Raw genomic sequence first — 24,319 nt, forward strand, 5'->3', positions numbered from 1 at the left:
ATGTTCCTTTTGTGTGGCCATTGTATAATACTCGAGCTGCATATTTTTTTTAATTTCCTTAAACACAATTTCACTTTAAAATTTATTAGTATATGTTATCTTTTTACACATTTTTCCATACATTTTTTTTTTTTTTTTAATTAAATAAAACTAAACACGAATTCATTTCACAAAAAAATCTATCTTTGGAACAATTTGAAGAAAAAGCAAAAGATTACAAAAAAAATGACTATTATTTTGATATAAAAAAAAAAAAAAAACATAAGAGTAGACCCCACACGTTGTGTTATTTACAATTTTTGGTCATATTGATGTCAACTTTTTTTTCGACGAAATGTTTTTTGAAAAAACATTTAACTTTTTTTTTTTTTTTTTTTTCCTTTTTCGAAAGAACACGATATATTTCTACAAATGGAATATGGATAATGGCATTACGACACACTTATTATCACTTTATGGGTGCCCATAACTTTGTAAGAAATATAGAAACCCCATTTTTGTTGTTAATTCGATTGATCGCTGATTTATTGAGGAAAAAAAAAAAAAAAATGAAAAAAAGTTATCCCATCCAACTGGTTGCTAATGAATTAAAAAACAAATAAATTTGCTTACGTTGTTACATATACACATAATTTATAAATTTACAAATTTATTTTGTACCGAGACCATCGATGAAAGTATCAACGAATAACGCTTAGATTCACACCATCCCCCCTTCTATTTAAATGATTAAAAAACTCCTTTTCGTACAGGTTACTCTAACCATTATGGTTCTTTGCTTTACGAAAAGATTAAAGAATGAAAAAAAAATCCTAAGCATAGTGTGTGTGCATCTGCAGGGTGTGAAATATAGGAAACACAGAAAATCTTTTGTCCAATCCCCTAACAAATTCTTAAAGAAAAAACACAACATACAAAAAGTGCATTTAACAAATAAAATTTTCATTTTTGACTTAAGCGAAAAACTTATAAATTATAAATTAGCCTTTGAACTGCAACACATTTTACATCAATCCAAAATTATTTTAAAACATGAAAATAAGATACATACTTTTTCCAACAATTCGGAATGCAGTAAAATTAAAAAGTTTGAAAAAAATCTCAAAAAATATGATTTCTGCTTTATGCTTCAACATACTCCCTGTTACACCTTAGGAAGCTCAGCGCACTTGAATGATATTCTTTTGGATAAAAAAAGTTATTTTGTAGAGGAGTTAGGAGATATCAATAACAACTTCGTATCAAGCGATGTTATTCAATTTGTTAATAAATACGAATGTATTAAAAACGAAATAGAAAAGTGCGAAACTTATAATGAAAAAAAAAATTATTTTGAGAACTTTTCACAAAATATAAATAAAACAAAAATACCAATATATCGCATTAACAGAGGAGGAAAAGCAACATATCATGGACCTGGACAACTAGTCCTATATTTTATTTTAGATTTAAAAAACTATACCTCTAATTATAGTGAAAGGGACATTGTCCATCAGCCCAAACACAATTATGATTACGAAAAAGGAGACATTAATATGGAAGGATATAACAAATACACATTACCCGATGAACTGGATACGAACGATATCAAAAAGACAGAACACTCGTTTGACTTACATAAAACAATAAATAATTTCCAGAAAATTGGAGTTAAAACTTTGGAAAAGTTTAAAATAAATGCACACACCAAAGAAGGTTCAATCGGAGTTTTTCACAAAGATAAAAAGCTTATATCAGTCGGTGTGAAAATAAGAAAATACATATCTATGCATGGGATGGCTTTAAATTTCAACATTGACAACAATTTTTTGAAATATCTATTATCCTGTGGCATGCGACACGATGATTACACTTCATTGCATGAGCTAGATGAAGTAAAAAATGAAAAAAAAATAGTTATCAAAATGGAGAACGAAAGAGAAAAAGAAACAGCTTTACAGAGTACATTGCTCAAGGAATTAGCAGTTAACTTTGCACACTCTATAAGAACTATTTATAATGCAAAGGTAAAGGTTTCAAATGACATATGCAGAATTTTTCTTTAAAATTCCCCCTGTATTTATTGTTGATAATATCAACAGATGAACATTTCCAGAACAAGGTTATTAAGTTAAAGAGCATAAGGAGTAGAGAAACATAGAAACAATTACGTTTATCGGTAGCATGATATATTCTATAAAATTTTGTAAAAAAAGCTATATTATAATTTTTTTTTTTAAAATAGCTATCTGTATATTTTAATAAAAAAAAAAAAAAAAAAAAAAAAAAAAAGTTAACATGCATGCTAACAAGTTGTAAAAAAAAAAAAAAAAAAAGAATTTAACATACGCATTCCATAAAACATTGGGAATTATAAAAACTTAGGTGAAAACTCCAATTTTCAATTTAATTTAGCCTATTTTTAATTTTTCTAAATAAAAGAAGAGTTGCCTATTTTTATATAAATTATCAATATGATCAATATATGTTTTTTTTTTTTTTTTTTTTTTTTTTTTTGACGCCAAAAAGTATCTAAAAGGGGGCACAACAAATTTTAATGTCCCTATGAAAAGTTAATGCAGCTTATTTTCCACAGCTGCGAGTTTGGTTTAATGCACCAACCTGGATATAGACTATTTTGTTAGCACAATGTAAATATTCATTTCGAAATAAATAGCGTTTTAGGTAGCTAATATGGTGAGCATGTGTATATTTTTTTTTTTTTTTTTTTTTTGGGGGGTTTAAACTAAAATTTTATATTTTTTAAAAAAAAAAAAAGTTTTTATTTAAATATATAAAAAAAAAAAAAAAAAAAAAAAAAAAACATTCATACAAACATATGTAATGGTAATATAAAAAAAAAAAAAAAGTAACAAAACAAAATAAGAGAAATAAAAAAAATTACTTTTAATGGTGAGAGAATATATTTCATTTAATTTTTATTTAAATTATCTCCACTGTCTTATATCATCACTTGACCTCTTTTTATTCTGTAACATATTCAGACACACAATTTGTCATTTTTTTACGCAAAGCACTGTGTGATACATTTGTAGTGTATTTATATGATTTTTTTCCTTAATATTGTCTTGTTTTTAATGATTTTTTTGTTTCTCTGCCATTTTATAAAGGAGCCAATTTAATTAAACACCTTTTTGTATAAGTACATATTCACTCCTTTGTGTGTGAGGCACACATGGATAAAACAATTTCAATCCCTTATCCTTATATACTTGTGTATTTTTATGAGTCCCCCTTTACATTTTTCGCTTTTGTCAACTGTCTTAACAATTAGTAATATGCTCCTGTTGCATAAAAATATTTGATACTTATAATTTTAGTTCATATATCCTGTTCCTCCTCAAATAAAAAGCAATATAATACATTCCAGAAGCTAGTTATACACATATATATACACACACCTTTACATTTTTTTCCCTACCCTAACATTTACACATTTATGTAATCAAAATGAAAAATAACATGGAAAATGCACATATAATGAACGTCCCTTATACCTTTGAGCATTCAAAAAACCTTGGGAACAAAATCCTAAAGCCCATACGTCAAGAAAAGGTGGTTAAAGTACCTGTAACCCAGTATGTAGAAAAAATCATAGAAAAAGAAGAAATAAAGTACGTAAACAAATATGTAGACGTTATAAAACCAATAATAACATACAAGACAAAGCACATATCAAAACCGATATATTTAGACAAAATTAAATATGAGCCCAAATTAGTAGAAAAAGAAAAAATTGTGCATATTCCCAAAATAGAATATAGAAATAAAATTGTAGAAATACCTGTTTACATTCATAAGGAAAATATAATAGAAAAGAAAGTTCCTTTAATAATTGAGCGCGTTGTTCCTGTTCTTAAAGTAAAAAGAATAGAAAAAGAAACTTTAATTGATACGATAGAAATTCCTTCAATTTGCGAAATGAAAAAAAAAGAAATAAATATAAATAATACCAAAAATGAGTATGAACAGAATATTTTACACATACAAAGGAATAATTCCGGAAGCAACAATTTTTACACAGTAAACGTAATGAATGAAAATCAGGATATTTACAATAAAGAAACATATAGAAATATGGAATCTCAGAATAACTCTTCTCCTGCTGTATATTCACACATGAGAGTGTCCCCTTCCTTCGAAATAGAGAAAATTAAAAGGAAAAATGAAAGTGGTCACTATGGTGATAGCATCGAATCGGATGAAGATAACTATGAAAGAAATTTACAGCATAAAAACGAAACGATGTATAATGACGCTACCCATGATGATGATATTCATTATGAACAAATTTTGGAAAAGGGGGGACGAATGGTTAGTGCCGAAGGCATACCGGATAAGGGAAATGTATCGAATGAGGAAAACATACTTAACGAGAGAAGTACATCAAACGAAGAAAATGTAATGAACGAGGAGGGATGTATATCGAACGAAAAAAATGCATCATTTGTGGAAAGACTACTTAACGAAGAAAGTAACTTAAAGAATTACATGCAAAATCGAATGGAAAACAATTATTACAACACAGATAATCGACATAAAAAATCTAGCGTAACGCACGTTAGCGTACATCTTCCCACGACAAAGGAAGAGTTGCGTGAATCATTAGAACCAGGGTATGTGAATTCAGTGGAAAGCAGTTATAATGTATCTTTAAATCCAATATCAGTCGAAAGGAGTGGTAAAATATTAGATAGTAGCAGTATGGGGAACAACATGGATAGCAGCAATATGTATGTCATGAATAATAATCACGTCTTTAACTATAATAATTCAATCAACAGGTACAACGAATATAATATGAACGAATTAATTAACGAGCAATTAATAAGAGGAGGATCTTTAAATAACTCCAAACCAGATATTTCCAAATCGATAGAAGAAAATGTGAACCAACTAAGCTATTGCACAAATTTGAAGGATCATATGGAAACGGAACAACATACACTTCATACTCCATCAAACATGCATGTTTATAAGGAAAATTATGTTTCATCACAGAATGAGCGTAGGAATCAGTCAGGTGGAAGCAAACCGGGAAGAAATAAATTGAATTTTATGCCATCCTATGCAAATAGCAATGGAAATGCAATTGTATCCGTCCGTCCTGCCACCATTTTAGAATATGTTCCAAAAGAGCGAAAGTTTAAATCAGGATTTTGTAACTTTATGAACAAGTGTTGTGGTGGGGAATGATCGCATAGAAGTATATTTGTCAACATGTATACATATATCGATTCCCTTTTCATAAAAATCTGGCGCTTGTATGATATATAAAGGATAGTTCAGTTGTGTCTTATGCGCTCTCCCATATGCATTATTTTTTTCTAGGAAAAATTCTTGTTTCAGTAAAGAATGTATGCACATTTTCAGGCTTTTACAGGTTTCTACACTGTGTTATTGTGTGCCATTTTGTCGATACACCAAAACTTACCATTTTGTCTTTTCAGCATAATTTTGTTTATTATTTTTCCATGTTTTGTCATGATACATTTGTTTTTCCCCCCCCCCTTTCTCACCCAATCATCATGTGGGTAAACGATATTTCCTGTTTTTATTATTTGTTCGATAAGCAAGATGAAATCATAAAACTTTTCATACATTCTTAAACAATTCTAACAAATATGAAACATTTAAATAGTGGAAAAGGGGCATACGCACAGTTTTGCCTCTTCCGTTACATTATCACTTTTCTGAAAAAATGCAAAAAAAAAAAAAAAAAAAATTTTAGATGCATTCTCCATGTTATTATGTATACATTGAAATCACAACATGTTGCTAATTATTCCTTTATTACATTACTTAAAAACCTAGGTTGATATGTTAAAATAGGGAATCTATTTAATAATATACATGCTTTTGTACTTATATTTTTGTCCTCCTTTTATTTTTTTTTTTTTTTTGAAAAGGTTGTTGAAGTCTACATTGGAGTGAGACATGCGAACAGAAAAAAAAAAAAAAATAATAATAAAATAACCATAACTCTAACTATTGTTCTAAATACAATAGTGTATAAATACATATACCAAGGTTACACACCTTCATACGAGGTGATATATAACGAATTGTTCTAGTTTAAAGTATATACACAAATACTTAAAAATATAAATCATTATTTTTGTAAATTTAACTAATGATAGATATTTTTAATAAAATAAAAACTTTTATTAACGTTTTTTATGCGTAGAAAGAAAAGGTGAACAGGTTAAAAAATGTCATGCATATGGGGTGTGTCGGGTCGTCTAAACATAGGAAAAAAAAAAAAAATTTTTATCTGCTTTCATTTTAACATTATGTACATATGTACTTAATTGTAGCATACCGAAAATATTAGGAATGGTACACAATTAAAATAACGTGAAACTGTTAATTTTTTTGCAGTTTAAAGGGGTAATCTCCCTTAAAGTATGTAACCGAGCTCTGCAATTTGCTATCCCATGTTAAGGATTTCTTATATGTGTTTTTTTCTGTTGAAAGAAAAACAAAAAAAAGTTATGGGAGGGGAGGGGGAAAGTTCAGTATATCTAGTGAGAAATATGTACTACATGAATTTAATAAATCACTGAAGATTATTCTTAATATATATAAGTTAGATTGTGTATAAATTTTAGGGATTTTTAATTTGGTCTATTTTGAGACCCGCGTCTCATGTATGTAAATTTTTTTTTTTTTTTTTTTTTTTTTTTCATTTTCTTACTTGATTTCAGTGAACTTCTCGCACTTTGCATGTGAAATATTTTAAATTTTCCATGGTTGTCTTCACTTTCATGGTATATTTGGTTGAACTTAGATACATTATTCATGTCGTAGCTTTTGAAGGGGGACTTTTTTGTCAAGTCATCTGGATTACTCATTATTATGTCATTAACGTCGTGAAATGGGTACTCATATTCATCAGTCATTTCGTTCTCATCACATCCGCCATTTTCCTCGCTTAACGCGTGATGATCATCTTGTCCATTTTGTTCTTCTTTTAACCCACTGTACTTTCCAGATATGGTATTCCTTGATAACTCGTACTGCATGTAATCACTTTCTCCTGTTCATATTGGTGATTGTGATGAGGGGTGAAAGTAGGGTATAACAATATAGGTAACATAAAAGTGAAACAAACAAAGAAGCTCAAATTAGGTTGAGTATTATTCCTCAATTAATTAAATATGGCAGATACGTACATTTAGACAAAGGATTTTAAGTAATGGTGGTGTATAAAGATTTTTTCTAAAAGAGAAGAAAAATCATACTTGTATTTGTGCCACGAATGGAATCGATAGTAGATAGGCTAAATGGGTTTAAAAAAAAAAAAAAAAAAATAGTGTGAATAATGAGTAATGAATTTTAAAACTCCTTGATTTATATGGATTTTCCATTCTAATAATTTTAATAATGGTGAACAATTTTTTGCCTCTTCTTGCCACTTTCTTCCCCTTCCATAGGCATATATACAATAGAATGATTACAGCTCGATTTACATATTAGTAGAAGTTGAAGCATGTCTATGTATTTGTTCTTTCTATTTTTGCTGCGCAATTTATTTATTTTATTTTTTGTGGAAGTCTCTCTAATGTATATACATGGTTTATTTTTATGTTTGCTTTCTCCCTCGGAATGACTTACTTGAAGCTAGACGAAGCAAGAGAAATCTTAGACTGGTATTTAAAGTATATAAATTTTTTCACCTCGTCTATTATTTTATTTTTTTTGCATAATTTTTTATTTATTAAGGAATCAATAAAATGAAATTCGTAAGCATATTTTTCCATCAATTCATTAAAAACTTTAGTGTATGTATACACATTAAATATATTTTTTATATCTCCTAGTGTACCAAATAACACAGACTTAATAGCTGCTGTTAATTTATTTTCATAAGAAAAAGATTCATATGAATGTGTTGCCTTTTCACATATATAAATAATTTTTCTTGAGCTATGCTGTTTATATGCTAGATATAAAGTATGAGCTGGATGCACAAATTTGTCATTTCTTGAAATTATATAAACTGTAGGGATAGTTACATTTTCGATGAAAAATATTGGACATATATTATCTATGTCATAGTTGAATTTTTTTTTTATTCTTCTTCTAGCAAAATATAAGCACATATTTTTAAAAATTATCTCTCCCTTTCCTTTTTCTCCTAAGTGGAAAGTCGTCTTGTATAGCTCAGCCAAGGACACATAGGGAGAGTCCAGGATCTGTTAAGCAAAAGGAGTAGTGGTGATACGGGGTGAGGTGGTATGAATTAATAGATATGTGTTCAGATGCATGGGTGAGGAGGTATGGAATAAACCAATCGATTATATTAGACAACCCCCTTAAATTGGTGTCACTTAGATGTTGCCTCGTAGATGTTGATCTTGACCGGTTCGGTTCACCAGTGAGTTGGGTAATGATCTTCACTGTGCATCACCTAATTGGGTACGTCTTACCAGCAATTTGATGTTTACATCGAGGGAAGCCGTAATTATAGAACTCACTGCACCAGAATATTTTCCCCAAAGTGCAAAATTTTTTATATTCTCTACATTTCGTAGATGGTGCAATATTAAAAATAGATCTTGTGACTCATTCCAACCACTTGTGGAGAAGTACCCGTCAGACAATCCACATCCTGAACAATCATACGAAAAAATAGAACACTCGCATACAAAGAGAATATGTAATATATCCAAGACCTCCAGTTGACAGCTACAACTCGAATGAGTGTAAATAACACAAGGTGTATTTTCATTATAATTAAAAGGAGTAAAAAAACAACACTTGAGTTTTTCCCCTCTTCTATTATTTATTATTAAGTCTCTTCTATAATAATTTTTATCATAAAAATGTAGAAAAATTGGACCTAAAAACTCTTCATTATATTTGTCTCTTGGATGTCTTAAAAAGAACATTAATAGTTCATATAAATGAAACATGTTTTTTTTTTTTTTTTTTTTTTTTTTTTTTTTTCTTGCACATCCAGTAAACCCCCAACTTCTTCTATCGATTTCTCTTGCATATATACATATGTTTTATTACTTTATTTTACATTATTATTTTATTACTTTTGATCTCCATTCCATCTCATATTTGAGAATATCTAAGAATGCGTGCCCTTCTCATGTGCATCTGTTTTTACCCCTCCCTCCTTGCGTCAACATATATGCATACATACACAAGTACTAATACTTTTCCTATCTAGTAAAAGTTATATTCTAGACAAAATAAAAACTGTCGCAAAGTGTTTTGTTAAATTGTGCAGAAAAAAAAAAAAAAAAAAAAAAAAACTCACATTTCTTTCAATATGTCTAATCTGCAGCACGGGTATCTGCAAAATAGACTTTAATTTATACAAAAAATTAGATGGCATGCAAAAAACTGTGTAATTAATTTCCATATGTTCTTGTAAGTCTTTCTCATAATTACAGATTCTACGTGAAAACACTACCTCTCACTTCTCCAAATATGTTGGTTCCAAATTATGGCACTTGTATTTTTTCCAGTCAACAAGTCAAGTTATTCTTTTTTCGTCTACTGATTTTTGTTTGATTTTATTTCCCCTTTCTTTATCTTTTTTTTTTTTTTTCTTAATTATTTTTAATTATTTTTTCCTTTTTAACGATTATGTAATAATCTTTCTTGGAATATTTTTTGGGGTGGTGGTGGTGGCATATAAATATATGCCCCCTCGAAATGTAAATTTAATCCCCCACGTTCTCTCATAACAATTTTTTTTTTTTTTTATAGATTTTTATGAATAAGCAAAGAGTGTCAGTTATCTCAAGATAACTTGTATTCTTGCACATGTAAAAGTACATGCACACAGTTCCACAGCATGCATACCCAAATTACAGTTCTCCAATCTTCCTTAACAATTTACTTTAAAGAGTTGTCAAAAACATGCACGCAAAGGAATTATGAGTTCGTGCACTGGGGCTTGTACAATTAGTAGCCATTTTTGGGAATCATTGGAAGAATAAGTTCGAACATTCTGAAGGGTCCAAATGAAAGGTTTTATTACCAAAAGTATTGTTATAGGAAAAAAAGACACTTAAAATAAGGGGGGGAGAAAATAATGAAGAGAAAAAAGAAAATAGCGTTGCAAATTAAATATAATATACAAGTCTTTTATGTTTGACTACAAATCCGTTTTGAAACATTTTGAATGCTAACTTTAGTTTTTTTTTTTTTTTTTTTTTGTGTTAAAAATTGAGGTAAAATAAAAAATGTAAACATATTTTTTTTTTTTTTTTTTTTTTTTTTTTTTTTTTTTTTCCGCTTTTTTTAAAAAAATTTTAAAAAAAAAAAAAAAAAAATAAAAAAAAAAAAAAAAAAAAAAAAAAAAAAAAAAAAAAAAAAAAAAAAAAAAAAAAAAAAAAAAAAAAGGCTGTCATGATTGCGGAATGTCTTCAGTATATACAACATGGAAAAACGAAACATCAGTAAATGAAAAAAAAAAAGAAAAAAAAAAAAAAGACGTGATACATTGGGACGAACATCAGCTCCAATATATGTACGAGTAACTTAGAGTTAAATAATGAGTCAGAAGCAGGTGGGTGTATTAAAAAGGAAATATAAAAAAAAAAAAAAAAAAAAAAAAAAAAGAATAATAAACGTGATAGGCTAGATAAATGTGATATAAATGAAAAGTGTAACATGTGTAGCGGAAGGAACACCACCGTCCTTCTCAGCGTAAATATATACTTAAGTAAATCTGTATAAATATGGGGATGTGGAGGCATGTATATATTCATTCATCTATACAAATATATATATATATATATATATATATATGCAACTTGCACAGGGTAACCAAGGAACCCCTAGTTGTTATGATCTTGGATTAATTAGGTACCACTCTATCTCATCCTTAAGCACCCGACTAGCGAAACGTAAACACGCAGATCTCATCTCTTGCGTTTAACCAAATCTATGATTTTCACTCTTGTACAAATGCTTATTACAACCTGTTCTTCTCCCCCCCTTTAGCCACATATATATTTTATTACTTTTTTTTTATTAAAAATTATTTGTGTATAAGAATTTTATCTTCCCCCATCACTTATGCATTCATACTTGGGCCATATAAGAGCCTGTAGCTCATTAGCATACTTGAAGTATATGGTTGTTGGTGCGTTATACAATCGACAATTGTCAAACATCCTCTTGAGTTCGATTCCGAAATCTTCCTTCGTTTTGTATTCACCCTGATGTGAAAAAAAAAAAAAAAAAAAAAATACATGTACATAAATATATGTATATTTGTATATATATACATTTATACTTCGCACGCGGAACGCCAATCGTCAGCTCATTAAACAGATATGCAATGCGTCAAGTCATGTGGGAAGGGAGTCAAGTAACGTACATGTCTAGCCTTTCTCCTCATTGTCAATATGTCAGTTGGTTCTTTTATAATGTCGTAATAATCCGGGGCCTCGGATAAACTAACAGGTTTAAGAAAAGGCCAAGCTGATTGCTGCTTTTCTAAAAAGTCTAGAACACTTAAAATTTGATCCTTTAATTGTACTTCCTTATTATGAATTTTTTTTGAAATTTCTTTAACCTCCTTTTTCCATCCAACTTCTAACAACCCTGGAATATTACTAGGGTGTATGACATTATTCATTCCTTTATTTTCTACAAAATAATTTAATCCCTTATAAATTACTTGTGGTTTAATAAAATGAATTGCCTTTTTAACCGTCTTCTTCTGTTCATATAACATTTCTGAAAGTCTTAAATAATTTATGTTAGGAAATATGTAGCATTCCATTAAGGTTCCTCCATCGTAGTCCTTGATGTACCCAAACCATCGTTCCTTTGGCATTGAAATTTTTTGTGAAAATCCTTGTTTTCTGAAGTAACCGATGGCGAAATTGTCTACGCGTGGGGAGGAGGAGGAAGGGTGTGTGTGTTTGTGTCATAAGGTGTGTTAGAAGACATATTTGAAGATCAATTGGTAAACTTATTCGGAAACCCATTGGAAGATCTAATGGAAGATCTGATGGAAGACCTATTTTGTGAGATGCAAATATAGATGGAATCACTGACAAGACGTCGCGTCGCACACGTTGAACCCGTAGCGTGAGAAGGCCCACATCATGCACTGTGTTTTTCGAACCAGATGTGGTTCTTTTCAATGGTTGAAAAACATAAAATAATCATGATAAAGCATACATACCTGCATATGTTAAGAAGTATTCGATACCGAATTTTTTAACATGTTCTTTCAAATGGTTCATGAGTCTTGTTCCATATCCCTTAACCTGTTCGGTTGATGTAACAGCTAAAAATGCTATTTCTGCAAATCTTTGTTCAAAATAGGGTCTAAAACATACTCCTCCAATTACTGTATTTTTTTTTAATAAACAAAATGTGTAATGATTTCTATCAAATACAAGTCTGACTATATACTCTCGTGGCATCTTTGGTAGTTGTCTTGAAAAAATATTTTTTAGCGTTATCAGTTTAATCATGTGATCCGGTTCTCTATCATTTGTTATGCACTCGAAGGTTATTATTCCCATGTTTTCTTCCTTGGCTCCTCCTGCGTCTCTGTGTAGGTATCCCAATCCTGTTTCCGATGGTAGAAGCGACTGTGTGGGGTTCAGGGGGGGGGGAGCGAGTAAGGGTGACATAACGTTATATGAGTGAATCATATGCACGAATCATATGCACGAATCATATGCACGAATCATATACACGAATCTCATGTGTTGTGAAGTATACTAGAAACTGAAACGTGTGTACAATGCCCGACATACACAAAGGCAAGGTGAATATTATTGCAGTGCAAAAAGAAAAGGTTCTGCATTTCATGATTCTCCTTACCTGAAGCTTGTTACTCTGCTTCGTGGCATTGATGAACAACATCAAGGAGATATTGATGGCAAGACCAGATTCCAAGCAAAGATGAAGAAAGAAATATTTTAATTTTTTTTTTACCGCAGTTTTTTTTAAGTCTTCAATTATGGTGACATAATTACACAACAAAATTGTGTACAAAAAATCCCTCGAAAAACACATGCTGATTACTTTACCACTAGATTGTTCTTTCCGCAAAAAATTTTTCCATTTGCCATAAATAATTTCATAATTTGGATCGTATATTAAATTAGGGTTACTTAACCTGGTACTAACAGGAGCAAGTTGTTGTAGATTTATTATTGAACATATGCTTTTCGTTATTTCTATCAAGATAGATTTGTTACTTTCATCCATATCATTTTCTCCACTTTTACTAATCAAAATATCGTCCTTTTTCTCCTCCTTGTTTTCTTCCTCCTTTTCCTCCTTGTTTTCTTTCTCCTTTTCCTCCTTGTTTTCTTCCTCCTTTTCCTCCTTGTTTTCTTCCTTCTTCTCCTGTGTGCCATCCACATGTTCATCTTGCGGTTCTATTTGTCCTTTTGCTGAATCATCTGGATCAACATAATAGCCTTTCTTGGCATCTGATTCAATGGTGTTCTCGTTATTTTCTTCTTTTCCTTGCTCGTGTACTTGCTTTTCCTTCGTTTCTTCATTTTCATCACCATCTCGATTCACATTACCACTTCCACTCACTTCACCATTTCCACCCACATTATCACCCCCATCTCCATCCCTTACATTCATAACATTTTCCATTTCTTGACTCTGCCCATCAGAAGAGCTTCTACCCTTCAGTTGATCAAGGCCTTTAGTCTCTATCGTGGTACTATCAACTGCAGAATTACCAGCGGCTTCAATGTGAGCGCTCTTGACATTGTTATTTTCTGTGCTGCTGTTATCAGCTGAGTAATCAGATTTTTCTCTATATATGAAACTGTCGTTATTGTAGAAATCAAGCAGATAATCAACTAAGGAATTTTTAACAATGTAATGAACAATGTTGTAAATTTTTTCATTAGATTGTAATTTGGAACAGTATTTTCCATTTACAAAATTTATGCTTAAATCAAGGCCATCAATATTTTTCAAATTTATATTTTCGTTAAAATTTATATCTTCCATTTTTAAATTTTTTATTCCATTTTTCCCATTCTCATTATTACTATTCATTTTGTTTGCATTTCTGCTGTTCTTCGAACAGTTGCTCGAACAGTTGTTCGAATAATTGTTGTTATTGTTATTGTTGTTGCTGTTGCTGCTGGAGCCGTTGTTGTTGTTGGTACCCATTTTTTTACCATTTTCACACTCATTTGGGTTAACACTTTTTGCGTTCTTCAATCCGAGTGCGTGCGTTCCACCTGATCCCCTACTCTGGTCTGTCATAAAAAGGTTACTCACATGGGAGCTACCCCTTCCATTGTCCAAGTTGTTTGAGAAATCGTTTGTGAAGTTGTTAGAGAAGCCGTTATCCACGCCATTTACCATGCCGCTAGCCATACCGCTTGGCATACCGCTTGCCATGCCGCTAGCCATACCGCTAGCCATACCGCTTGTCATACCGCTTGCCATACCGCTTGTCATACCGCTTGCCATACCGCTCATCATCCCTGCGTGCATCTCACCCATGGGACCATTCGACATAAAGGAACCCCCGGCACTAGGTCCATTAGTAACAGTTCCACCCATGATGCCAACAGAATTAATCATATTCATATTGAGATAAGGCTGAGGAGGAGCCATGTGGAAATTGTAGGAATTTGCACCGACATTCATGATCGATTGCATGTTCATGGTGTTGTATTGGTTATTAATGCCTTTCATGAAATTAAAATTGTTCATTCGATTCATGTTACTATTTAAAAATGGATTCACGTTATTCATTCCATGTGGATGATATATATTCATATTGTTGCTGTTCATATTAATACCATTGCTTAGACAATTAATATCTTCATTTTTTAATGAATTTTCCACTATTTCAGTTTTTCCTTTATCTTTTTTTTGCGTATCTCCAGACAAATCTTCATTCATTTCTTTAAAATTTATTCTCTTCGTTCTTCCACTCTCACTCGTACAATTCACATCATTCGTTTTGTTCAACTTCAATCCTTTGTTACTACCCCACGAGTTATATGAATCATTGGGATTGTTTATATACATCATTTGTGTGTTCGATATAAAAGCTTTATTGTCAGTACAACTCATATTGGTGTTTCCTATAACAGTGCTTAAATCATTCATATTTGTATTCTTATTCCCTATCAATGGGTTCCCACTTTGGGAAATCGTTCCTTCAGCACTTGCCGTTGTGTTGTTTATACTACCACTGTCGATGTTTTGCATTAGAATCTTATTCTGTAGGGAAAAATTTAGAGATCCATCGTCTCCCTTGCAATTACGGTTATTATCGCCAATGCTATTTCTACAGATACCATCTATTAGCATTTCTCCTTGGTCATTTGTTATTACTTTTTTTTGATCTAAAATTTCGTTATGTTCACTATTCTCCATGTTATCCATCACGTGATCTCCACTCCGCTCATCTATATCTAAATCTTGATTAACGGTTGTGTTCACGTTTCTGACACAATCCATTTCTGTATCATTGGTCCTCATGCACATGTTATTCATGCTGCTTCCAAAATCTTCTGTCATGTTATTTTCATTATTTTTATTCTTGTCCTCTTTCCTTTCCTCTTCATCTTCCTTATCTTCATTATCCCTCTGATTCTCATCATCGAAATCCTCATTTTTTCCATTTCTGCCGTTTCCACCACTTCCATTTTCACGATTTCCATTTCCATCATCTCCACTGTTAGCCATGTTTTCTCCACTACCACCATTGCTACTACCACCACCGCTGTTACCACCACTGTTATTACCACCACTGCTACTACCACCATTGCTACTACCACCACCGCTGTCACCACTGCAACCCTTTTCATCCTTCGATTCAGCACAATTACCGTGCGTTCTCCAATGCATCATAAAATCCACCAACGGAGTCCTTCTTACATGCGGACAACACTCAGACGTGTTAACAGAGGAAACAATATTAGGATCTACTTCCCTTGAAAAAATCTGAATGGGAGATAAAACCATTTTGTTAGTAGGATCTTCTACTTCCTTTCGAAAATGAGTTTCTTCATTTTCTTTGCTTGAATGTAAAAAAAAATTTGATTTCAAATTGTTTTCATTTGGATTTATATTTGTGGAACATGTTAAATGATCTGAATTTAGCAAGCATGCCTTTAACTTTTTATTCGGATATGTAGTGGTACATAAAGAACTCCCTGGAGTTACATTCAAAATGGTGTATTTTTTTTTTAATTTTTGGATGATACGACCACGATGTAATTGTTTCCTCTCCATTGCATTGTTGTAATTCATCAGGATAGCATAACTAGTATTCCCATCGGGATTATAACTCTTTTGAGGATTTATCACCTCCAGATTGTGCATGACACCTGCACAAGACTCATTGTACATTCGCTTTCTCTTTGAAGTTCCCATAGGAACCTTGTGTTGTACCTTAGGGCCGTATTCTTCCTTATCATCCTTAACTAAATAATCAAAAAAAAATTCATAATTATATTTTTCTAAAAAAATTGTACAATTTACAACATTATGATTATAATGAATTTTGTTATAACGCTGAAATAAATGTTCTTCATAATTATTTCTTTTATTTTTTAAAATCTCGTTTGCAGGAGCATCAATCCAGATTTGTTCATTTCCTGTGTTTATTAGATATTCCATAATCCCTATTTTTAGGCTTCAAATTTATTTCACATTAAAAGGAAAAAAACAGGGCAATAAATGTAACACATACCCCTGGGGTATGCATTTATTTATATGCACAAGATTAGCAAAAAAAAAATTATACGTATATGTACATGTAATTATATGTATGCACAAGTATGTACACGTATTTATACGTATGTACATGTACTTATACGTACGTATATGCATATGCTTTTATATACATGCTATGTATGTGGCCGTGCCCGAGAGGAGAAATGGAGCTCCCAAATGAAGCTTATTCCTGTTGAACGAATGGTGATTAAAATGAGGGGAAAAGGTAAAAAAAAAAAAAAAAAGGTATTTAATAAAAGTTCACAAAAATTTGTGAAAATTCGCAAAAATTCGAAAAAAATCGCAAAAATTCGAAAAAATTCGAAAAAAATCGAAAAAATTCGTAAAAAAAGAAACGACCAACCATTTTATGGCCCTTTTTAAAAAAAAAATTATTTAAAGAATAATTCAGCATGTAATTATTACCTATAGGGAGGAAAAAAAGAAAAAAAAAATTGTGATCCTCGTACCTCTTTAGATATGTAAATGAAATTGAACATGCACGAAATTCAGAGGTATATATATATTTATATATATACATTTTATACATACACAATAATATAACTAAAATGTATCAACCGAATAGGAAACGGAATAATGAAACAACAAGTGTTTTTTTTTTTTTTTTTTTTTCCTTTTTTTGCTGCATCCTTTTATATTCTCTCAATTATCGTCTCCCTCCCCAACCCCAATTAAGCATTCACCTGCGTATGTTAAAAACACAAACGCACCTTTTTATGCATTAAAAATATAAGTGAGGAGATAAGCATATATATAATATATATATATAATACTTATATATATATATATATATATATATATACCTTTTGCGCGTGGAGATTTGGTCAAGCAAATGTTATGTTGTATAAACCTATTCGTTTCAAAATTGTTTTGAAACCTTTTTCGAACGTTAAATTTATGCTGAATTTTTATTTATTTTGAATATATATTTGTTTTAAATTTTTATTTGTTTAAAACTTATATTTGTTAAAAATTTATATTTGTTTAATATTTATATTTGTTAAAAATTTATATTTGTTAAAAATTTATATTTGTTAAAAATTTATATTTGTTTAAAATTTTTATTAAATGTACTTTTTACACTTATTTATTATGCCTATTTATTATTCCTATTCATTCATGCGCTCATTCATTTTTTAACAAAGGCAACTTAGTGGTATATGCAGCACGTGTAAAAAAAACACTTGCTCATTTTTTCTAGCACACTTAGTTCGTAAACATATGTACACTTATTTATATGTTATAACACATATAGAACTACCTGAATTAGTATCGTCAGTTTTTTTTTTTTTTTTCCATTGCAATCTTGTTTCTCCCATCCTCCACCTGATCACTTCAAAAGATATGTTGTAAATAGAATACCCGATTGGCACGTTTCAAAAATGTTAAAGATGTGATATAAGCGTCAGTGCCTCCAAGTTGTAAAGAGAAAGATTGAACATATTTTCTCCATTACCCACATATTGGGTTTTCGTTTTTCGTGCAAAACTTTGCCCTGTTTCGTTTTCCGTTTTCCTTATGGTACCCACGTACTTTTTCTACCTTGCACATTTGTGCGTTTATTTATGTTGTATTCTCATCTGGTCTCGGTTCGTCTCTACTTGTCTGTTTTTTTTTTTTTTTTTTTTTTTTTTCGATGGATACTGGTGCTGGGTTGCACTCCACCAATGAGATTAGATGATTGAATTTTTTAACGAAATTAAGTAAAAGTGCCATTAAGCTTAATTAAGAATACACTTATGCAGAGTGGAGACTGCAATACAAAAAACCTTCTCTCACCTTTTTATAAAATGTGTGTGGAACAATCATCAGATTACGTGTTTTACTGGTTCCTAACATGTGCTTTACGTATACACTAAGTGAACATGCTTTTATGCGGATTGTGAACGGTTGCATTTAGGAGATGTGCTATATCATGAAACAGTAATCGTCGAACTATTACCAAATGTGGCACATTACTTTACCTATTGTTTACAATTAGGAAAAGCGAGTTAAACAATGATTTTGTTTGCAAAAGAGAGAGATATGTAGAGATAGATAGAGAGTGAGAGAGAGAGAGCGAGATAGCGTGAGAAATAAAAAAAAAAAAAGAAAAAGAAATGGGGAATGTGTGCAAAATATAGTGCTCATTTTTTTTTTAAAAAAATATGACTGTTCATATAAATGGGACGCAAAATTCGCAAGTCCTTACGCCGACGGAAGGCACAATTTTTTTATGCACCTTTTCTTAGTTGTAAATGTTCAAGAGGGGATCATATATAACATGTATACATATATATATATATATGCTTGCATTTCTATATGTGTATGTATACGCCAATATGTGCAAACAATAAAAATACCTCCATTTCAAAAAGTCACTTCAAATTTGGCATCTTATATATTCCCCTCAGGTTTTTACGCCCTTTTTATTTTGTTTATTATAAATTCTACACATGGGTATAAGGCCTCTGTGCCTATCACCTCATACATCTGAAATAGTAACCCGTAACACTTTAATAATATTGTTTTTCTAAGGAGCGTTCAAATTGTGATACTTATGTCACAAAATAAATAATGAAGTAATGAATAACGGTGTAAATTATGCTACACGTTACAACAACTGCGTCGTCCATTTATTTACATGTACCCAGTTTACGTTGTTAAACAATTCTTCAATGAAGGACATTCTACAATTCACCATTCTACAAAAGTTACAATCATGCACACGTGTAAAGAGTACTTATGGTGTATATATAATAGGACACACTTCTATGAAGACAACACGACCGATTTTTATTTATTTTCTTTTTGTCTTTTGCATTACATATTCTAAAGTTCTCTCTCTTTCTCTCTCTCTCTCTCTCTCTCTCTCTCTCTCTATATATATATATATATATATATATATATATATATATATATTTATAGGTAATAAATTTGTGACACTATATAATGTCGTTTCAGATTGGTCTGAAGGTGTAGTCGGTCGGGGTGCGTAGGGGGAAAACTAGTAGAAGATATCCTTAAAATGTTATACAATTGCAAAGCTGGTTATGAAATTTTTTTGTAAGATGGTGTCTGTTTCGACATGGGCTCACAAACGGCGTGCATATATCTTCTCCACTACATGGGCGTAAAAAAAAAAAAAAAAAAAAAAAAAAAAAAAAAGCAGCATCGTACATTCAGATTCCCCACAGATGATTTCTACACTCTATCAACATACAAAAGCATATTTTATTCTATTTTCTACTTTCTATTTTTTATGTTTACGTGATTCTTTTTTTTGTGCTGAAATGATTATGCGAATACGTTTTGAAAACGTGAAAAGGGGGAATATTTTAAAAATTAAGTAGAGAACCAGAAAAAAAAAAACAGAAAATAAGTACAATAAGGAAAAACATGTAAAACAGGCAAAACAAGCAAAACAGGCAAAACAAGCAAAATACAATTGAAGTAAGGGGGGGGTTGTAAAAAAGTGTACATTTTGAATATATGAAAAAATAAGCAGAGTGACTGAACTTGTTTTCTCTTATTGCATTTATGCCGGCTGTACCACTTGTTAGCAGAAACGTTCGCATACGTAGAAGGGTGTAAATATATATATATATATATATATATATACATATATGCAAATGTTTATGCGAACACATTGGTAATCAAGTATAAGCGTAGTGTAATTAATTCCGCTCTGTAAAACATTGAATGTTAAAAATTTTATTCATACTTATTTAAAAGGACATATAATTGCAGAAAAAAAAAAAAAAATATAATGTATAAAGTGCATCTTTGCTTGAATTATTTTTATATATTTTTTGGGGGGGGTTCTTCAATTCTATTCTTTTTTTTTTTTTTTTTTTTTTTTTTTTCTTCTACCCCCCCCCTTTTTTTAATACAAGCCTTTTTTTTTTTTTTTTTTTTTTTTTTTTTTTTTTTTTATCCTTTTTTTTTTTTTTTTTTTTTTTTTTTTTTTTTTTTTTTTTTTTTTTTTTTTTGTATAATCCATACTACTATTACTTTTCTTATTTTAGTTTGTTTGTTCATTCTAATTTTCTTAGTCTCTTGCTTCCTTATCTCCGATCTTCTTTTAACCTTCTTGCTATATTTTTTTTTTTTTTTTTTTTTTTTTGAAAAAGGCATTTTATAATTTGTCGTGAATGTTATTTTATTGTTCTTTAACACAAGGCGCTGCACCAGTTTATATATGCAAACCAAGAAAATTAAATTAAAATTAAATTCAATTAGTTTCTTTTTCTTATTTTTCTTATTTTATCTTCTTTTTTTTTTTTTTTCTTTTTTGTTTCGTTTTTTACCTTTTTTTTTTACTTTTTTTTGCCTTTTTTTTGCCTTTTTTTTGCCTTTTTTTTGCCTTTTTTTTTCTATATTTTTTTTTCTTCATCTTTTTTAATTTTGAACGCGAATCAAAGAAATCTATTTCTTTACTTTGGGTGAAGGAATAGGCATGAAAAAGAAAGTAAAGAAAAATTTCCAGTTAATATAGAGTTTCGAAAAAGAGACGTGTTTGTTAGCACAAAAAAAATATAGAGAGACCTGACGAATGGCAAAATTCAGACCTCCTTATTTGCCCTCATCCCGACCCTAAGAATCTGTGAAAAACGAGCTAGTTCATTTCCCCTTGTGGGAAAACCCAAAGGTAAACGAATATATGCTAATTAAAAAAAAGAAAAGAAAGTCTGTCATAGATTCCATAGAATTTGTAGAAGTTTTAGAATTTGTAGAAGTTATGGAATTTGTAGAAGTTATGGAATTTGTAGAATCTGTAGAATTTGTATAATCCATAGAAATAAGTAATCATACATAAACCTAGAGGCAGATAAAAAAAAAAAAAAAAAAAAAAAAAAAAGGATTAGGAGATATGCAAAACAGTTTTCCGTATAAATAAGTCCACGCACACCGTTGTATATAGGTTATGCTTACTTCTACACACATACATACATATATATATATATGTGTAAGGGCATATGTGTGAAGGAAGGAGAGAATAACGTGCACAGTAAACTGACACACATACACAGGCAAACACATTTTTGAAGTTATCCTAGAAAATTGAGATTTCGTAAATAAATTCTCTCAGTTTTGCAATCGTTCTATTTTCTTTTAATTTTTTTATATTGCCAAAATTTGTGTTCTTCCCTTGCGAAGGAAAACGGAAAAGGTTCTGTATGTGTATGTCTACATATAACGTAATTTCGAACTAATTTCAAGGAAGTTCCTATATGGATTGTAAGAGTAAAATTGGTTATACCTACTTATAAACGTTCAGAAGTTATAGCCCCTCTAACCCTGAACCGGGATTCCCTGAATCGAAGATACAACAAACACACGTTTCCAAACGCATGAATACCATTGCATGAATTTCAACGAAACTGAAGAAAATCCAATTGGACAAGGAACGATTAGGATATACAATATAATTGAAAACAAAAAAAAAAGATAAAGTGTCTACTAGTTTTTTTTTTTTTTTTTTTTTTTTTTAAAAAAATAATAATAATATTCATTGTAAAAAAAAAAAAAAAAAAAAAGAAAAAAAAAAGTTCATATTTATCTTAAAGGAAAAAAATGTCCGCAGCCAATTCGTCTAAAATTTTTATAGGAAGCATTCCGAAGGACGTTACAGAGGTAAAATTATTCCACATTTAGCTAGTTATACAAACTCGTATATATCCGTATACATATATTATATATATATATATATATTCAATTTGTTTACACTTATTTATAGTTGTATGAGTGTGTGGTATGGGGTGTAGCCCCGTTCCCCTATCACACTCTCCCCCCCAAGAAAAAAAAAAAAAAAACGCATTTAAAATAGAATAAAAAAAGAAAAAAAAAAAAAAATACATTTAAAATAGAATAAAAAAAAAAAAAAAAAAAATATACATTTAAAATAGAATAAAAAAAAAAAAAAACTTCTTTTCACCTCTCATCTGCACTTTCACCTCACAGGAAGAACTAAAAGCAGAGACTTCTAAATATGGAACGATAACTCAAGTTTACTATGTGCCAGCTACGGCTCAAAGCCCTAGAGGATGGGCATTCATAACATATGAACAGAGGTCTGAAGCATATAAAGCTATCGAGGCTCTAGATTATAAATGTATATTTCCAAATAGCCAGAGACCATTAGATGTAAGATTCGCTAGCTACAAACATAATACGACCAATGAAACACCAACAACAACTAATAAAAACATATGGCAGAAACATGTAACATCTGATGGACATCCATATTATTACAATACCTTAACGGGTCATTCCCAATGGGAAAAACCAAAAGAAACCATCATTCCTGCAACAAATTTTGTAGGGAAACCAAATACTGTCGCTTCATTTGGACCCCCGGGTGCGAATGTTTTTGTTTTTCATTTACCTTCACATTGGACTGATTTGGAGTTGTATCAGGTACTATTACGTATGTTTTTGCATGTATTGTGTGTGCATTAGTTTGGAAAAGTAGCAATGCATAATATAATTTCATTTAAGGAAAGTGCTTGCAGAGGGAGGAGAGATAAAGCTATAGATAAGAACGATATAGAGAGAGCTACAGAGAGATTATCATAAAAATGATTACGAGAATAAATGCATATAAGAAAATTAACATTGAAAAATCATTAACAATTACCACCCGCTTTGTTGTGTGTATATTTATAAAAATTATTATATTTCCATTCATATCACTTCTCAGCATTTCCAGCATTTCGGATATGTAGTTAGCGCACGAATTCAAAGGGATTCAAATGGAAGAAATAAGGGATATGGATTTGTGAGTTTTAACAACTCAGAATCAGCTTTAAATGCAATTAAAGGAATGCATGGATTTCATGTTTCAGGAAAACATTTAAAAGTACAGTTAAAAAAAGGGGAAGAACAGTATGTACAATTAAATGCACCGGTGCAACCCCAATTTACTCCTGGACAACCTTACACGGTGCAACAACCAATTATGGGGAATCATCATCAGCCATATATGCCGCCTGTGGTATATGGAAATGTGGATTCTTCCAATCAGATGAGATATAATAACACGTATTCCTTGAGTAGGTAGACGTTTTCTATCGTCTACAGTGGAATTAATTTGTATTTGCATCACATTCTACACACCATGGTACTGATGTGCTCATGTGTATACCTGTGCATGGGTTTTCCATGTGTATATGATTATATTATTCTCACTTGTAGATAATCCATATGCATATATATATTTATATGTATGCGCCATGTGTGTGTTTATTTATTTATTTATTTTTTTTTTAAATCACAAAATGTTTTACAGGTTAAACCAAATTTACGTCTTTTTTTTTTTTATCATTTCTTTTAAATGCTTCCCCATTTCTATCTTGCTCAATATATTTTTTTACGATAACCTAAGGTTTTTTTTTTTTTTTTTTTTTTTTTTTTTTCCTATTTCCCATCCGTTGGTTTTCTTAGATTTTTCCTTTTTCTTTTTCAAACATCTTTGATTTTTTATCAGTATGATAATTCTCATTTTTGTATATACCAATGTGTATTATATCACCTTATAACGTATGACATAAAAATGTTTCTTTTCTTTTTTTTTTTTAAATCTTTTCACGAATTAATGATAATTTAGTGA

The 24,319-nt window shown here is 30.5% G+C and overlaps 5 protein-coding genes across 5 annotated transcripts; 3 read left to right on the top strand and 2 right to left on the bottom strand.

Moving 5' to 3' along the window:
* Positions 1-725: 725 nt before the first annotated feature.
* Positions 726-2,045, top strand: PGO_050790 (lipoate-protein ligase B; the record flags this gene model as incomplete). Its single annotated transcript, XM_028686457.1, has 1 exon — positions 726-2,045. The coding sequence occupies one exon, from the start codon at positions 726-728 to the stop codon at positions 2,043-2,045; it is 1,320 nt and encodes a 439-aa protein (XP_028542258.1).
* A 1,405-nt stretch (positions 2,046-3,450) lies between these two features.
* Positions 3,451-5,196, top strand: PGO_050800 (hypothetical protein, conserved; the record flags this gene model as incomplete). Its single annotated transcript, XM_028686458.1, has 1 exon — positions 3,451-5,196. The coding sequence occupies one exon, from the start codon at positions 3,451-3,453 to the stop codon at positions 5,194-5,196; it is 1,746 nt and encodes a 581-aa protein (XP_028542259.1).
* A 1,170-nt stretch (positions 5,197-6,366) lies between these two features.
* On the bottom strand, positions 6,367-8,918 carry PGO_050810 (alpha/beta hydrolase; the record flags this gene model as incomplete). Its single annotated transcript, XM_028686459.1, has 5 exons — positions 6,367-6,467; positions 6,698-7,042; positions 7,245-7,282; positions 7,618-8,198; positions 8,433-8,918. 5 exons carry the CDS (start codon positions 8,916-8,918, stop codon positions 6,367-6,369), a joined length of 1,551 nt encoding a protein of 516 aa, XP_028542260.1.
* A 2,109-nt stretch (positions 8,919-11,027) lies between these two features.
* On the bottom strand, positions 11,028-16,611 carry PGO_050820 (histone acetyltransferase GCN5; the record flags this gene model as incomplete). Its single annotated transcript, XM_028686460.1, has 4 exons — positions 11,028-11,189; positions 11,351-11,865; positions 12,167-12,581; positions 12,817-16,611. The coding sequence occupies 4 exons, from the start codon at positions 16,609-16,611 to the stop codon at positions 11,028-11,030; spliced, it is 4,887 nt and encodes a 1,628-aa protein (XP_028542261.1).
* A 5,673-nt stretch (positions 16,612-22,284) lies between these two features.
* PGO_050830 (clustered-asparagine-rich protein) lies at positions 22,285-23,770 on the top strand (the record flags this gene model as incomplete). Its single annotated transcript, XM_028686461.1, has 3 exons — positions 22,285-22,344; positions 22,672-23,127; positions 23,411-23,770. The coding sequence occupies 3 exons, from the start codon at positions 22,285-22,287 to the stop codon at positions 23,768-23,770; spliced, it is 876 nt and encodes a 291-aa protein (XP_028542262.1).
* Positions 23,771-24,319: the final 549 nt, after the last annotated feature.

The sequence above is a fragment of the Plasmodium gonderi genome, assembly GCF_002157705.1.
Source record: "Plasmodium gonderi DNA, contig: Chr05, whole genome shotgun sequence".
In the NCBI taxonomy this organism is placed as follows: domain Eukaryota; phylum Apicomplexa; class Aconoidasida; order Haemosporida; family Plasmodiidae; genus Plasmodium; species Plasmodium gonderi.